Below are 18,427 nucleotides of genomic sequence, written 5' to 3'. Positions count from 1 at the left end.
TGACGTGCGTCAAAATGGGCCGTTCTTGAGGGCGTTTCTTCCTAGTTGGCTTTGGCTGGAGTGGGAACCAGCTGTTAGCAGGCTAGCTAGTCGTCTCAAATCTGAGCATTATACATTTCTGTGTACGGTGAACGACCATACCTGGAACATTTGCTGATGCGAAGGAATTCGGCATATTCTCTGACTGCAATGCATCGCAAGAATAGCTAAATCAAGTGGACCGGCATAAGTAGCCAGTTAGCTGAAGCCTGGATTAGCGTTAGCCGGGTGCAGGGCTAGCTAGCAATAGCTTGCCAGCTAGTTGCTAGCAAACTACGTCTGGTTTATGAAGACCAGATTAATGTTTTTTAACGTTGTATCAGCTGTCTAGCAGCTTCAGCTAGGCTTTTTAAAACCGAGTAAAGCGTTGCCATTAACGGTTAAACCGGCGTCCTAGCGTTGCCAGCCATTAGATTAGTTTAGTGGTCAAGCCTGTATCTGGCCGACGTATCTATGCGTTACTCGCCATGCCTTTGCGCACACGCCCTGAAAATGATAGGGATTCAACTGTTCAGTTTGAATGGTGTGTTGTAGATATGAACCCAGATATGTGGCTGCTACTCATGTATTTAAAATTGAATGTGTCATTTTGAGACCAGACATCACTGACAGAGGTTCTGTCTGATGTTATAGACGAGTGGACGGTTCTTTCACATTTCTGGGGTGTAGTCAGTGGTAGGACTTTAGCTAATTGTTCAATCATGGGGGCTACAGTGTCATGCTGCATGTCCCCCGGTGGGAGTCCAAAGCTTGCGAGGAGAGCAGTCGAGCTCGACGACTACCCAATAACCACCACTGGCGACGACGTAAGCGAGGACACGGGCACCTATCTGCAGCACATCAGCGATAGAGAGGTCCCGGATGGTAGGTGTACTTTTCGGATAAGCTGGAGTGGAGGGGTATACGTCATGGTCACACCTCTCTGAACAGCCAAGACATGCATGAAAGGGGAAAGGAAGATATTGCTTGCTGTTAACGCACAATGCATACATCACACATCAGCATATGACCTGTTGCACTATTGATTGTGCAGTCGTCATATTGGTTCAGCTATTCCAAGATATCCTGCAGAGTATCCAGCATTGTTTATGCTTCAGCTATAGCCAGGTAGCTTAGTGGTTAGAGCGTTGGGCCAGTAACCGAAAGGTTGTTGGATCGAATCACCGAACTGACAAGGTAAAAATCTGTCGTTCTGCCCCTGAGCAAGGCAGTTAACCCACTGTTCCCCGGGCGCCGAAGACATGGATGTCGATTATGGCAGCCCCCCGCACCACTCTGATTCAGAGGGGTTGAGTGAAATGCGGAAGATACATTTCAGTTGAATACATACAGTTGGACAACTGACTAGGTCTCCCCCTTTCCCAGAGTATAGTGAGTGTCAATGTCAAGTCACAAGGTGCACCCCCGGAAGTTCTGATCTGTAATCAGTCAGTATTATACTGTATCTCACTCTGCCGTTTTAAGATATAAATGGTGCATATAGTTGGGATACGTGTGCATTTCTTGTGGTGTTCGTGACAAAATAGGCTAAGTGTGTATTTCTTGTTTCTTTCAGAATTGGCGCAGGAGTCCAACCCATCCGATAATGCCAGAGCCAGCACAATCTTCCTCAACAAGTCGCAGACTGATGGTAAGTGTGTAGCGGTATTGTTAGAGGGGTAAATAAAATACTTTTTGTTCTGGCGCCAGGCAGGCAGGTATTAACCCTGCTGAAAGGTAAAGAGTAGGATAGATGGAGTTCTGCTACCAGAAACGCACATCAGCAGGAGAGACTGTCTAGAGTGTAGACTGTTGGCCAGATAGCAAGTGGAAAGGATAAGACACACCATAGAAAACACATGTCACAGCACAGGGGTAACCCAACCAATAATACCTCCTACAATAATAATGTGCAGAGCTATTTAAAAGGCAAGTTCATAGATACGATTGACAAGAACCCACTCATAACACTTAGAGAATTAGCAATATTCAGCATTACCTCCGAGGGGGGGGGGGGGGTTCATAGGCAAAACAAAGGCCTTAAAATGTCAACTCTTCTCGGCCAAATGTCAATAGTACCAAATCAATACAGTTCAAACAACAATAAACTCACACGCAACCTCCCTTTAACTAAAATGTCAACCCAAACACGTCTGGCAGGGCAATAGTAGTCCAGCGACACTGAGCATCAAAGGGAGTGTATGGGGGGGGGGAAGAGTGCTGCAGTGTAAAGCACAGAGAGAAAGGGGTCTTAGCTGTTGACTTCAGGCTTGCAGTTGTTTGTCAAAGTTTCGCAACAATGTTGCTACCACTCCATGTGATCAATGACAGGAGCGCTCCCAAGAGGTACACCCACCACCTAGAGAGCAAACACTGGCGTTCCACTTCAACACTTTACTAAGTATGCTGAAAATAAACAAGACTTCTGCAGAGTTGCACACACTGTCAAACTGCCGCGCCAACCGAGAGCTCTCCACAGAGCACCGGAAGAGCTATCTTTATCTCCCCCTTCCTGACTGCTGATGCGCTCTTAAAGTGGCAGTGCACGGTGAAGGCTCCGTGCAGCATGTCGCCACAAGTGGCATGGGGATCTTCTCCTTCTCATGGCTGTATCCTCTGCTTATCATGGAACGGCGCAGATAGAAATATCATGAATAGAGTTGACGTGATTTCTTATTCTACATGTCAGAGGGGCACACTTGTTCTACGTAATATATTTCTTTATCTGAACGTCCCATAACGTTGTGCCATGCAGATCACGTCCCAGGTGTGGTACGGACAACAAGAGAGTCTGTCTAATGGTCAGTCAGATAGTTATTCAACACGTTCAGGGAACTACCTGACCTAAGATTTGTCTGACTTTTTTTCCTCCAGTGCGGGAGAAAAGGAGAAGTAACTACTTAAGTAATCATCACGTGAGTAAATCCATCTTTCCAGTCGTGCGTTACTATGGCTACCCATGGACATCCACTGATACTAATGCAGAGATGTCAGGAAGTGATGCTATGTTTTTCCCTGTTCCTTTGACTAACAACTACTCCCTTTTCCTAGACGTCTCCTGGGTTATCTAAAAAGTACAGCTCCTGCTCCACAATATTCCTTGATGATAGCACGGTCAGCCTGCCCAACCTGAAGAGTACAGTCAAATGGTGAGTCCTCCACACACACACACACACACACACGACAGAGCAGAAAAGAGGCGGTCATTGTAAGAACTCACCGTCTTGTCTCTCTCTGTTCCAGTGTCACGTTGGCTATATACTATCACATAAAAAACAGGTAGGTTCTATCTGTCATTCATTTCATGAGAAAAACAGTGAGAAAAATTATGTAGAGACGTGGTGAGGTAAATGGAGGAGTTTTGTGTTGATGACATAGTAACATGGTAATGAAGGTGTGTTGACATAGTAACATGGTAATGAAGGTGTGGTGACATAGTAACATGGTAATGAAGGTGTGGTGACATAGTAACATGGTAATGAAGGTGTGGTGACATAGTAACATGGTAATGAAGGTGTGGTGACATAGTAACATGGTAATGAAGGTGTGTTGACATAGTAACATGGTAATGAAGGTGTGTTGACATAGTAACATGGTAATGAAGGTGTGTTGTCATAGTAACATGGTAATGAAGGTGTGGTCTTTCTCTGTGTGGGCTTGTAGCAGTAGTCTTGAGTCTTTTTTTTTTTTTTTTCCCCTCATCAGGGATTCAAACCGTTCTCTGGACATTTTCGATGAGAAGATCCACCCGTTAACGGTGAGTAGGGGGAAGTAGATACTGTGTGTGTGTGTGTGTGTGTGTGCACCAAGCCTCCTGTCAGACTGACTGGCCAGGCCTCCTCTTCCTCAGAGAGAGAAGGTTCCAGAAGACTACTACAGCGTGGACCCTGAACACAAGCTCATCTACCGCTTCGTCCGCACGCTCTTCAGCTCGGCCCAGCTGACTGCTGAGTGTGCCATCGTCACCCTGGTATGTATGCCACCAGTCAGTTGCCCTATGACAGGATGCCACCAGTCAGATACTTGTTCTGCATAATAATCTATTGTCTCCTGCTGAACACCTGGCCCTGGTAACGGTGTTACTGTGTGTGTGTCCAGCAGTGTCAGATGAGTCTCATTTTACTGTGTGTCCATCCTTTCCCAAGGTGTACCTGGAGCGTCTGCTGACCTATGCAGAGATGGACATCTGTCCGTGCAACTGGAAGCGTATCGTACTGGGCGCCATCCTGCTGGCGTCCAAGGTGTGGGACGACCAGGCCGTGTGGAACGTAGACTACTGCCAGATCCTCAAGGACATCACCGTGGAGGACATGTCAGTGTGCCTCTGTCCTGTCCCGTCACCTGTCCCCATGACTGCTCACCTTTACAAGTCACCCCAACCTTTAGGCATTAGATCTGAGGGATGGATAGGTATAAGCAATAGGGACGACTACCATCATCCTTACAGCTCTCCAATCCTCTCATATCTAAGTGCTTAAGGCAGTGCTCAACTCTGACCCTACGAGGTCCCGGAGCCTGCTGATATTCTGTTCTATCTGATCATTAATTGCACCCATCTGGTGTCCCAGGTCTTAATCAGTCCCTAATTTGGAGACAAGAATACAGTGAGGGGGAAAAAAGTATTTGATCCCCTGCTGATTTTGTACGTTTGCCCACTGACAAAGAAATGATCAGTCTATAATTTTAATGGTAGGTTTATTTGAACAGTGAGAGACAGAATAACAACAAAAATCCAGAAAAACGCATGTAAAAAATGTTATAAATTGATTTGCATTTTAATGAGGGAAATAAGTATTTTACCCCTCTGCAAAACATGACTTAGTACTTGGTGGCAAAACCCTTGTTGGCAATCATAGAGGTCAGACGTTTCTTGTAGTTGGCCACCAGGTTTGCACACATCTCAGGGGGATTTTGTCCCACTACTCTTTGCAGATCTTCTCCAAGTCATTAAGGTTTCGAGGCTGACGTTTGGCAACTCAAACCTTCAGCTCCCTCCACAGATGTTCTATGGGATTAAGGTCTGGAGACTGGCTAGGCCACTCCAGGACCTTAATGTGCTTCTTCTTGAGCCACTCCTTTGTTGCCTTGGCCGTGTGTTTTGGGTCATTGTCATGCTGGAATACCCATCCACGACCCATTTTTAATGCCCTGGCTGAGGGAAGGAGGTTCTCACCCAAGATTTGACGGTACATGGCCCCGTCCATCGTCCCTTTTGATGCGGTGAAGTTGTCCTGTCCCCTTAGCAGAAAAACACCCCCAAAGCATAATGTTTCCACCTCCATGTTTGACGGTGGGGATGGTGTTCTTGGGGTCATAGGCAGCATTCCTCCTCCTCCAAACACGGCGAGTTGAGTTGATGCCGAAGAGCTCCATTTTGTTCTCATCTGACCACAACACTTTCACCCAGTTGTCCTCTGAATCATTCAGATGTTCATTGGCAAACTTCAGACGGGCATGTATATGTGCTTTCTTGAGCAGGGGGACCTTGCGGGCGCTGCAGGATTTCAGTCCTTCACGGCGTAGTGTGTTAACAATTGTTTTCTTGGTGACTATGGTCCCAGCTGCCTTGAGATCATTGACAAGATCCTCCCTTGTAGTTCTGGGCTGATTCCTCACCGTTCTCATGATCATTGCAACTCCACGAGGTGAGATCTTGCATGGAGCCCCAGGCTGAGGGAAATTGACAGTTCTTTTGTGTTTCTTCCATTGGCGAATAATCGCACCAACTGTTGTCACCTTCTCACCAAGTTGCTTGGCGATGGTCTTGTAGCCCATTCCAGCCTTGTAGGTCTACAATCTTGTCCCTGACATCCTTGGAGAGCTCTTTGGTCTTGGCCATGGTGGAGAGTTTGGAATCTGATTGATTGATTGCTTCTGTGGACAGGTGTCTTTTATACAGGTAACAAGCTGCGATAAGGAGCACTCCCTTTAAGAGTGTACTCCTAATCTCAGCTCGTTACCTGTATAAAAGACACCTGGGAGTCAGAAATCTTTCTGATTGAGAGAGGGTCAAATACTTATTTCCCTCATTAACATGCAAATCAATTTATAACATTTTTGACATGTGTTTTTCTGGATTTTTTGTTGTTGTTCTGTCTCTCACTGTTCAAATAAACCTACCATTAAAATTATAGACTGATCATTTCTTTGTCAGTGGGCAAACGTACAAAATCAGCAGGGGATCAAATACTTTTTTCCCCTCACTGTATATAAAAAAGCAGTGGGAAGTGGCTTGGAAGTCCAGTTGAATTTGAGGGGTGTCAGGGTAGTTTTAGGATTCAGGCTGTGGGTCTCCTCAGTCCCTGGAGTGGCATAAGGCCCCCCTTCTTACCACTGTGGGCTTCTTACTGGCTGTAGGACAGGCTACAGGGCTCTTTGTGGCACATCCTTGTTCATAGGACTATATTACTGTAATTTCCGGACTATTGAGCGCACCTGAATGTAAGCCGCACCCACTGAATTTAAAAAATATATATTATTTTGAACATAAATAAGCCGCACATGTCTATATAGATGTACTATTGTAAAGTGATTGTTCCACTGGATATCATAAGGTGAATGCACCAATTTGTAATTTGCTCTGGATAAGAGCGTCTGCTAAATGATGTAAATGTATAAGCCGCAGGTGCCTACCGGTACATTGTACAAATGTACAATGTACAAATTAACAAATTAACTTTACACAGGCTTTAACGAAACACGGCTTGTAACAAAAATAAATAGGCTTTAACGAAACACGGCTTGTAACAAACAAAAAAATTAGCAGTAAGCTTTAGTTGTCTTTTTGCACTGAGTCAATTCCTCACGCTGCTGTTTCCAACGTCTTATCGACTCATTAAGACCAAGCTCCCGTGCAGCAGCTCTATTTCCTTTTCCAACAGCCAGATCAATCGCCTTCAACTTGAACGCTGCATCATATGCATTTCTCCGTGTCTTTGCCATGATGAGGGTGACAAAATGACTACCGTAATCAGAATGATGGGAAGTTTGAGAGTGCTCGATTTAATCTAAACAGTAAATAAAAAAGTTGTTTGACCTTAACCCGTTCGGCAATTTCATTGGTCTAATGAAAGCTTCATGCCGCCAAAAAACCGAGCACGTCACAATGTTTTTTTTTTGAGGAAAAAAAAATTAAAGCGGGAAAAATCCATATATTAGCTGCGTCATTGTTTAAGCAGCGAGGTTCAAAGCGTGGGAAAACAATTGCGGCTTATAGTCTGGAAATTATGGTAATACAATTTAATTGATTGATGCCGCTGACAGAGGTCTCCATAGAAGTGTGCAGGAATTTGTTTTGGCTCACCCAAGACTGAACTGTGAACATCCTCATATAAATCAATATTATGAGGAGCATCGTTAAATTGGAACGTTGCCATGTGGGTCAAAACTCAGTCTTATGTAATCAATAAAATTAGATTTAGATTTGCCTCTTCCCTCTGATGTTTTGAAAAGGAGGCTGGGAGAGTATGGAGGGTAAGACTGCTGAGATTCACGCTCTACCCCTTTCTCTACCTGTACCTCTCTCTCTACCTCTCACAGGAACGAGATGGAGAGGCACTTCCTGGAGCTGCTTCAGTTCAACATCAACGTGCCGGCCAGCGTCTACGCCAAGTACTACTTTGACCTGCGCTCCCTGGCCGACGACAACAACCTCAACTTCCCCCTGGAGCCACTTGACAACCAGCGAGCCACTAAACTGGAGGTGAGGAGAGCTTCTAGTACAGCAGGAATGAAAACATTGCTACTTGGCAAGAGGAGAGTTTAATGATAGTCCTGTTCAGAAACAACCCCAGCCCCTACTCCCCTACTATCATGTAGATACTAAACAATTGCATAGGTGTTAGAAATTAGGTAGATCCACTCTGCCTTCTGATTGGCTAGGGGGAATGTACACCTATCTGCACAAGTGCCTAGGTGGGAGGGGCCAATGTCTTGTCTATGTTATGGTTTAACTGTTGAGTGACCTTGGGGTTACATAAGTGTTGTTCCCAGGCTATATTAAGTGTTGTGGCGTTCCCAGGCTATCTCCAGACTGTGTGAGGACAGATACAAGGATCTGGGCAAGGTGACCATAAGGAGGTCCCTCAGCGCAGACAATCTGGTGGGTGTCCGAACCACCCACGCCGTGCTGTCGTAAAGCTGGACCTGCTACACACACAGGACAGGCGGAGGAGGAGGATGCACCGAAGGCCTTCCTAAACTAGACTCACTGGCACCATCAACACACACAGCGGGTCCCAAATCACCCCCAACCCCAGATCTGTATGGTGGCAGCTCCACCACTGATACCTACTCATACACTCCAGATCTGTATGGTGGCAGCTGCACCACTGATACCTACTCATACACAACAGATCTGTATGGTGGCAGCTCCACCTCTGATACCTACTCATACACTCCAGATCTGTATGGTGGCAGCTCCACCTCTGATACCTACTCATACACCCCCAGATCTGTATGGTGGCATCTCCACCACTGATACCTACTCATACACTCCAGATCTGTATGGTGGCAGCTGCACCACTGATACCTACTCATACACTCCAGATCTGTATGGTGGCAGCTGCACCACTGATACCTACTCATACACTCCAGATCTGTATGGTGGCAGCTGCACCACTGATACCTACTCATACACTCCAGATCTGTATGGTGGCAGCTCCACCACTGATACCTACTCATACACTCCAGATCTGTATGGTGGCAGCTGCACCACTGATACCTACTCATACACTCCAGATCTGTATGGTGGCAGCTGCACCACTGATACCTACTCATACACTCCAGATCTGTATGGTGGCAGCTGCACCACTGATACCTACTCATACACTCCAGATCTGTATGGTGGCAGCTCCACCACTGATACCTACTCATACACTCCAGATCTGTATGGTGGCAGCTGCACCACTGATACCTACTCATACACTCCAGATCTGTATGGTGGCAGCTGCACCACTGATACCTACTCATACACTCCAGATCTGTATGGTGGCAGCTGCACCACTGATACCTACTCATACACTCCAGATCTGTAAAAATCAAAGGGTTAGAGTGACTGACACCACACACTGACCATGGTGACGAAGCCTCTAACTACCCTGTGGTGTAGTTTGGCACACGGACGGACAGATAGTGACGCAGAAGGACGGTTTTCTTTGCTTACTGTGTAGGCCCTTTAGCTGTGAAATGTATCGGTTTTTAATTGAACATATTTTCAGTTGCTGTTTATTTCAAATAAACCGTAATAAACGATCAAATCTGTGTATGGTGTCCCATTTCTAGATAAGATTCATGGTGTCAGTCCTGGGTTTACTTTAGCCTGCCTGGAGTGCCAGATGGGCGGTGTTGGCAGTTTTGCAGCTATTCTATTGGTTTAATGTGCCAGGTTAAGCTCAATCAAGCCCTGTATTTGAAATGATTTCAAATAAATTGGGCTGGTTTTATTTTCCCATTGGTTTTTCATAGATCTGACAGGACTAGACTAGAGAAGCGTACGCTCCATAAGCGTTGGTTTTTAGAATCAGACCAACCCACGGCACGACAACATGTTCCAACAGGCCTTTATTCTCTACCTGGGTTACAGGCTACGTAGTTTAACATGCCAGAATTAGACATGGCACTTTTTTGAAGGAGAACTGCATGTACACTGACCCATTCAGTTGATTTATTAGGTATAAGACTTTTATTAAAGGCCACTTGATAAATGGGACGATAATACAACCGTTGAAGTAGTGGAGAAAATGAAATCCCAGTGTAGGTTTACTAAGAGGTAGATTATGGTTAACACATTTGCAGAGAGAAACAAGATTGTGCTGCTGTAATTACTAGAACTCACCACATGGAAGCAGAAGAGGCTACAACTGGGCTCTAAAGTGGGAAGTTGCACCTTTTAGAGGCACTCCAGTCTCCTTTCACCTGATTTAAAGGCACTTCTCAATAGGTGGTCCAGGTAAGTAATGACATAGCACAAGTGTGGGGGATCTGTATTGCTCCTCAAGCAAGGGGGAGAACGATGACATTATGGATTCCAATCAGACCAACTCCTTGAATGCCTTAAAGTTAAAACACTATTTTCACCCCTTGTGTATGCTTGGGATATCAATTTAACAGGAAGAGTAAAACAAAGACATTGTAGTGGTGACACTTCTCTCAATTCATCCGATACAGATTAAGACAATCTGGGTTTTTTTTTTAAAACGGACTTCATGTTAAATTCTGCACATGCGCATAAACGGGTAGTGAAATTTCTTCATCCTAACAAGGCATTACTGTGTCCATAAACATTTCCGGAGTGAAATGTCCTTTTAGGATGGCTACTTTAAATAAAATGACAAATAGTAATTCTCCATCTTTATTACGTATAGAAGAATACCATGCCACTCAGTTATCTCCAGGTTAATGACATAACTGTTGATTGGATTCCTGACCATTACGTTTCTGGTTAAGGACATACTAGCAAAACATGTCATTTAAAAATCCTAGAGACATTGAAGTGTACTTTTTTTCCCCTCCAGATAATTTAAAAACTTCAGGGGAAATCCCCTGCAATGAGTCTAGAATGAGAACTAGGAAATACAATACAAAATACTTTTTTCTATACTTCCACAATTTGTTTAATTATGTCCTTATGTGAAGACAATAGTTTACATAATTTACAATCCGTTCAATAAGTTAAATTAGCATCCATTTAGTTTCTTCTGACAGCCACTATGTGGAGCACCATGAGTCTGACGAGTCCAGCCAGTCTGGTCACACAGATGGGTGCGACAGGGACTTGTGCTCAGACTGCGAGGGGAGCAGCCCGGTGCGTGTCGTGAGGGATGTGCTGGCCTCACTGTACACTGACGCGCTGGACGGTTTGTGGCCCCAGCAGGGACATGAACAACAGCACCTCCCCAGGAACCTCCTCCACGACTCCAGAGTCTTCCCAGACCACACCCACACCCCTGAGGTGATCCCCACCACCAGGCTCATAAAGTACTTCAGCATGAAGATGGCGTGGTCTGGCCCTAGGCCTAGCCTCTCTCTCTCAGCCTGGCAGGAGCAGGAAAGGCCCCTGTCCCACTGGGGCCTGAGGTGCTGCTCGTACACCAGACAGGCCACCACCACCGCGGCAGGGACCGTGTAGAGGACGGTAAAGAGGCCCAGCCTTAACATCAGTTTCTCCAGCTTGTCCGTCTTGGTCCCCCCCTGCTTGATGACGCTGCGGATGCGGAACAACGATACAAACCCCGCTAGGAGGAAGAGGGAGCCTGTGAAGAGGTAGACCACCAGGGGCGCAAGCACAAAGCCCCGCAGGCTCTCCACACTCTGGTTGCCCACGTAGCATATCCCTGCCACAGGGTCTCCGTCTGCAGCGCTCAGGGCCAGCACAGCGATGGTCTTGACGCTGGGTACCAGCCAGGCAGCCAGGTGGAAGTACTGCGAGTACCCGGCGATGGCCTCATTGCCCCACTTCATGCCCGCTGCCAGGAACCAGGTGAGCGAGAGCACCACCCACCAGATTGCGCCGGCCATGCCAAAGAAGTAGACCAGCAAGAACACCAAGGTGCACAGGCCAGCAGGGCCCGAAGCGTCGTACAGCACGTGCCCGCCGTCCTCGGAGCACGCCACACGATCATGGCCCGCCGCCAGCCGCACCATGTATCCCAGGGAGATGAAGAGGTAGCAGGCAGCCAGGTAGACGATAGGCATCTCGGGGTAGGAGAAGCGGTCGCGGTCAATCAGGAACGTGACCACCGTAGTTAAGGTCGAGACGAAGCAGAGGACCGACCACAGGCCGATCCAGAGGGAGGTGAAGGCGTGTTCGTCCGGGGTGAAGTAGGGCTGACGGCAGGGCTGGGCACAGTTCTCCACGGGGCCTGTATGGACGCCGCGGCCGTACGGTGAGCGGGCTTCAGTCTTGACGGACACCAGGGGGTGGCGACAGCGGCAGCCGCGTTGTTCACAGTCCTGGTGGTGGTATTGACTGTGGTGGGGTTTGGGCAGGAAAGGCGGCCTGCGGCGGGCTGGGTTGCGGTGGGGGGCCTTGGAGGTAGGCTTCGGGGGGAAGGCCGGGCCTGGGGACAGAGTTGTGGCGTCACTGCTGTTCCGGTCCATACAGAGGCGGTCAGCATCACCCAGCTCTGGCAGCCCCTCGCAGCTCATCCTCTCGGGCCATTCAAAACCATACTGGCTCATCAGGGGGGAGCAGCCACGCTTGGCCCGGTCGCACACGGAGCGGCACGGGGGCAGAGGCTTGCGATAGTCCGGGATGCAGATAGGGGTGTACATGCTGCAGAGGAAGAAGAGCAGGTCAGGGGAACAGTGGATGCGCACCAGTGGCCAGAACTGGTGCACCTCCAGCCCCACCTCGTCCTGAGTGTCGTGGTTAAACTGGTTGGGAGTGTAGGTGAGGTTGTAGCCGATGCCCTTGCACATGGGGACCGTGATGGGTTCACACACGATGGCCTTGGAGGCAGCGCGCACCGGTTGTGCGCGCATCAGCAGGAGCAGGCACAGAACGCTGATGTAAAGAGGGCAGTTGTGCGTCATGGTCGCCATGGAAGCTCCTCCAACGCTGTGAATTTCCACACAAAGAAAATGGAGGTTATTGGATAGGAACTGCGCTCTGAACGTTTGAAACATTGTATTACTGTTTCCATGTTCTATCAATAATACACCCAATGCACTTTGGGTGTGCGCTTATTCACTCACACGTAAAGGCTAAGAAATACAGTGATGAAAAAAGTTGATAAAATTGATAACTCACCAAGTCGATCACACGGGAAATGTTAGCTACCTCATCAATATCCAATGCCAATCAATGATAGAAGCGCCATCTGATAATCTTGCCACCACTGAAATTTACTCCCAGTGTACCTTTAGGAAACGCGCCTCCGGAGCAATCAAATAAAGTCCATTTCGACTCGATAATACAGACGGAATTTTCAGGCAGCAACGCGTAATCCTTGCGCCACACTTTTTCTTTCAACAATATTTAGCGAAACAGCCTCCTATTTTCCGACTGTCTTCTCGCTGCGGCTCCTAACCATACTGACTAACTACACCTTGACCGCTTACTCTGGACAGCCACGCCCACAGGGCTGCGTCCTCTCCAATAGGAATCTGCTTACACCCTGAACGACTCAATCACTACATTCCTTACCCATAACCTACTTATCACATGAAGTCATTTCATTCCTTATTTTTATAGGCCTACAATCTATGTAACATCACCAGTAAAGTTAGACAATGTTTAAAATAGTGTGTGACCAACTCAAACCATTAATTTCTTTTACCATAACCTTATCAGACAACTGAATATAGCCAAACCTGTTTTTTTATTCATTCTATATGACCTGACACCTACGTTTAATCAAAAATAGTGTTTGATTACTAGTTAATGTGAATTTCAATTTAGATAAACACCTTCCTAGTATTGAGTTGCAACCCCTCCCCCGCTATACTCCTATAATGAACCTGTGTGTTTGTCCTGTGTGTGATATACTCCTATAATTAACCTGTGTGTTTGTCCTGTGTGTGATATACTCCTATAATTAACCTGTGTGTTTGTCCTGTGTGGGATATACTCCTATAATTAACCTGTGTGTTTGTCCTGTGTGTGATATACTCCTATAATTAACCTGTGTGTTTGTCCTGTGTGTGATATACACCTATAATTAACCTGTGTGTTTGTCCTGTGTGTGATATACTCCTATAATTAACCTGTGTGTTTGTCCTGTGTGTGATATACTCCTATAATGAACCTGTGTGTTTGTCCTGTGTGGGATATACTCCTATAATTAACCTGTGTGTTTGTCCTGTGTGGGATATACTCCTATAATGAACCTGTGTGTTTGTCCTGTGTGTGATATACTCCTATAATTAACCTGTGTGTTTGTCCTGTGTGTAATATACTCCTATAATTAACCTATGTGTGATATACTCCTATAATTAACCTGTGTGTTTGTCCTGTGTGGGATATGCTCCTATAATTAACCTGTGTGTTTGTCCTGTGTGGGATATACTCCTATAATTAATCTGTGTGTTTGTCCTGTGTGTGATATACTCCTATAATTAACCTGTGTGTTTGTCCTGTGTGTGATATACTCCTATAATTAACCTGTGTGTTTGTCCTGTGTGTGATATACTCCTATAATTAACCTGTGTGTTTGTCCTGTATGGGATATACTCCTATAATTAACCTGTGTGTTTGTCCTGTGTGTGATATACTCCTATAATTAACCTGTGTGTTTGTCCTGTGTGTGATATACTCCTATAATTAACCTGTGTGTTTGTCCTGTGTGTGATATACTCCTATAATGAACCTGTGTGTTTGTCCTGTGTGTGATATACTCCTATAATTAACCTGTGTGTTTGTCCTGTGTGGGATATACTCCTATAATTAATATGTGTTTTTGTCCTGTGTGTGATATACTCCTATAATTAATCTGTGTGTTTGTCCTGTGTGTGATATACTCCTATAATTAACCTGTGTGTTTGTCCTGTGTGTGATATACTCCTATAATGAACCTGTGTGTTTGTCCTGTGTGTGATATACTCCTATAATTAACATGTGTGTTTGTCCTGTGTGTGATATACTCCTATAATGAACCTGTGTGTTTGTCCTGTGTGGGATATACTCCTATAATTAACCTGTGTGTTTGTCCTGTGTGGGATATACTCCTATAATTAACCTGTGTGTTTGTCCTGTGTGTGATATACTCCTATAATTAACCTGTGTGTTTGTCCTGTGTGGGCTATGCTCCTATAATTAACCTGTGTGTTTGTCCTGTGTGTGATATACTCCTATAATTAACCTGTGTGTTTGTCCGTGTGGGATATACTCCTATAATTAACCTGTGTGTGTGTCCTGTGTGTGATATACTCCTATAATTAACCTGTGTGTTTGTCCTGTGTGTGATATACTCCTATAATGAACCTGTGTGTTTGTCCTGTGTGGGATATACTCCTATAATTAACCTGTGTGTTTGTCCTGTGTGGGATATACTCCTATAATTAACCTGTGTGTTTGTCCTGTGTGTGATAAACTCCTATAATTAACCTGTGTGTTTGTCCTGTGTGGGCTATGCTCCTATAATTAACCTGTGTGTTTGTCCTGTGTGTGATATACTCCTATAATTAACCTGTGTGTTTGTCCGTGTGGGATATACTCCTATAATTAACCTGTGTGTGTGTCCTGTGTGTGATATACTCCTATAATTAACCTGTGTGTTTGTCCTGTGTGTGATATACTCCTATAATTAACCTGTGTGTTTGTCCTGTGTGTGATATACTCCTATAATTAACCTGTGTGTTTGTCCTGTGTGTGATATACTCCTATAGTTAACCTGTGTGTGTGTCCTGTGTGTGATATACTCCTATAATGAACCTGTGTGTTTGTCCTGTGTGTGATATACTCCTATAGTTAACCTGTGTGTGTGTCCTGTGTGTGATATACCCCTATAATTAACCTGTGTGTGATATACTCCTATAATTAACCTGTGTGTTTGTCCTGTGTGTGATATACTCCTATAATTAACCTGTGTGTTTGTCCTGTGTGTGATATACTCCTATAATTAACCTGTGTGTTTGTCCTGTGTGGGATATACTCCTATAATTAACCTGTGTGTTTGTCCTGTGTGTGATATACTCCTATAATTAACCTGTGTGTTTGTCCTGTGTGGGATATACTCCTATAATTAACCTGTTTGTTTGTCCTGTGTGGGATATACTCCTATAATTAACCTGTGTGTTTGTCCTGTGTGTGATATACTCCTATAATTAACCTGTGTGTTTGTCCTGTGTGTGATATACTCCTATAATTAACCTGTGTGTTTGTCCTGTGTGTGATATACTCCTATAATTAACCTGTGTGTTTGTCCTGTCTGTGATATACTCCTATAATTAACCTGTGTGTTTGTCCTGTGTGGGATATACTCCTATAATTAACCTGTGTGTTTGTCCTGTGTGTGATATACTCCTATAATTAACCTGTGTGTTTGTCGTGTGGGCTATACTCCTATAATTAACCTGTGTGTTTGTCCTGTGTGGGCTGTACTCCTATAATGAACCTGTGTGTTTGTCCTGTGTGTGATATACTCCTATAATTAACCTGTGTGTTTGTCCTGTGTGTTATATACTCCTATAATTAACCAGTGTGTTTGTCCTGTGTGGGATATACTCCTATAATTAACCTGTGTGTTTGTCCTGTGTGTGATATACTCCTATAATTAACCTGTGTGTTTGTCCTGTGTGTGATATACTCCTATAATTAACCTGTGTGTTTGTCCTGTGTGGGATATACTCCTATAATTAACCTGTGTGTTTGTCCTGTGTGTGATATACTCCTATAATTAACCTGTGTGTGATATACTCCTATAATGAACCTGTGTGTTTGTCCTGTGTGTGATATACTCCTATAATTAACCTGTGTGTTTGTCCTGTGTGGGATATACTCCTATAATTAACCTGTGTGTTTGTCCTGTGTGTGATATACTCCTATAATTAACCTGTGTGTGATATACTCCTATAATTAACCTGTGTGTTTGTCCTGTGTGGGATATACTCCTATAATTAACCTGTGTGTTTGTCCTGTGTGTGATATACTCCTATAATTAACCTGTGTGTTTGTCCTGTGTGGGATATACTCCTATAATTAACCTGTGTGTTTGTCCTGTGTGTGATATACTCCTATAATTAACCTGTGTGTGATATACTCCTATAATGAACCTGTGTGTTTGTCCTGTGTGTGATATACTCCTATAATTAGCCTGTGTGTTTGTCCTGTGTGGGATATACTCCTATAATTAACCTGTGTGTTTGTCCTGTGTGGGATATACTCCTATAATTAATCTGTGTGTTTGTCCTGTGTGTGATATACTCCTTTAATTAATCTGTGTGTTTGTCCTGTGTGTGATATACTCCTATAATTAACCTGTGTGTTTGTCCTGTGTGTGATATACTCCTATAATGAACCTGTGTGTTTGTCCTGTGTGTGATATACTCCTATAATTAACCTGTGTGTTTGTCCTGTGTGTGATATACTCCTATAATGAACCTGTGTGTTTGTCCTGTGTGGGATATACTCCTATAATTAACCTGTGTGTTTGTCCTGTGTGGGATATACTCCTATAATTAACCTGTGTGTTTGTCCTGTGTGGGATATACTCCTATAATTAACCTGTGTGTTTGTCCTGTGTGGGCTATGCTCCTATAATTAACCTGTGTGTTTGTCCTGTGTGTGATATACTCCTATAATTAACCTGTGTGTTTGTCCGTGTGGGATATACTCCTATAATTAACCTGTGTGTGTGTCCTGTGTGTGATATACTCCTATAATTAACCTGTGTGTTTGTCCTGTGTGTGATATACTCCTATAATGAACCTGTGTGTTTGTCCTGTGTGGGATATACTCCTATAATTAACCTGTGTGTTTGTCCTGTGTGGGATATACTCCTATAATTAACCTGTGTGTTTGTCCTGTGTGTGATAAACTCCTATAATTAACCTGTGTGTTTGTCCTGTGTGGGCTATGCTCCTATAATTAACCTGTGTGTTTGTCCTGTGTGTGATATACTCCTATAATTAACCTGTGTGTTTGTCCGTGTGGGATATACTCCTATAATTAACCTGTGTGTGTGTCCTGTGTGTGATATACTCCTATAATTAACCTGTGTGTTTGTCCTGTGTGTGATATACTCCTATAATTAACCTGTGTGTTTGTCCTGTGTGTGATATACTCCTATAATTAACCTGTGTGTTTGTCCTGTGTGTGATATACTCCTATAGTTAACCTGTGTGTGTGTCCTGTGTGTGATATACTCCTATAATGAACCTGTGTGTTTGTCCTGTGTGTGATATACTCCTATAGTTAACCTGTGTGTGTGTCCTGTGTGTGATATACCCCTATAATGAACCTGTGTGTGATATACTCCTATAATTAACCTGTGTGTTTGTCCTGTGTGTGATATACTCCAATAATTAACCTGTGTGTTTGTCCTGTGTGGGATATACTCCTATAATTAACCTGTGTGTTTGTCCTGTGTGTGATATACTCCTATAATGAACCTGTGTGTTTGTCCTGTGTGTGATATACTCCTATAATTAATCTGTGTGTTTGTCCTGTGTGTGATATACTCCTATAATTAACCTGTGTGTGATATACTACTATAATTAACCTGTGTGTTTGTCCTGTGTGTGATATACTCCTATAATTAACCTGTGTGTTTGTCCTGTGTGTGATATACTCCTATAATTAACCTGTGTGTTTGTCCTGTGTGTGATATACTCCTATAATTAACCTGTGTGTTTGTCCTGTGTGTGATATACTCCTATAATTAATCTGTGTGTTTGTCCTGTGTGGGATATACTCCTATAATTAACCTGTGTGTTTGTCCTGTGTGTGATATACTCCTATAATTAAACT

At 44.5% G+C, this 18,427-nt stretch overlaps 2 protein-coding genes across 2 annotated transcripts; one reads left to right on the top strand and one right to left on the bottom strand.

Moving 5' to 3' along the window:
* Positions 1–36: 36 nt before the first annotated feature.
* LOC115179744 (cyclin-Y-like protein 1) lies at positions 37–9,275 on the top strand. Its single transcript, XM_029741460.1, has 10 exons — positions 37–903; positions 1,595–1,669; positions 2,893–2,933; positions 3,070–3,167; positions 3,262–3,297; positions 3,724–3,775; positions 3,869–3,988; positions 4,164–4,330; positions 7,558–7,720; positions 8,039–9,275. Exons 1-10 carry the CDS (start codon positions 741–743, stop codon positions 8,153–8,155), a joined length of 1,032 nt encoding a protein of 343 aa, XP_029597320.1. The 5' UTR covers positions 37–740; the 3' UTR covers positions 8,156–9,275.
* Positions 9,276–10,356: 1,081 nt separating this feature from the next.
* On the bottom strand, positions 10,357–12,978 carry LOC115179743 (frizzled-5). Its single transcript, XM_029741459.1, has 2 exons — positions 12,770–12,978; positions 10,357–12,577 (listed from the first exon to the last, which is right to left on the bottom strand). The coding sequence occupies exon 2, from the start codon at positions 12,559–12,561 to the stop codon at positions 10,768–10,770; it is 1,794 nt and encodes a 597-aa protein (XP_029597319.1). The 5' UTR covers positions 12,562–12,577; positions 12,770–12,978; the 3' UTR covers positions 10,357–10,767.
* Positions 12,979–18,427: the final 5,449 nt, after the last annotated feature.

Source organism: Salmo trutta, chromosome 39 (assembly GCF_901001165.1).
Source record: "Salmo trutta chromosome 39, fSalTru1.1, whole genome shotgun sequence".
Lineage (NCBI taxonomy): Eukaryota > Metazoa > Chordata > Actinopteri > Salmoniformes > Salmonidae > Salmo > Salmo trutta.
The sequence above is the reverse complement of the archived record's forward strand: the minus strand, read 5'-3'. Positions and strand labels throughout refer to the sequence as shown.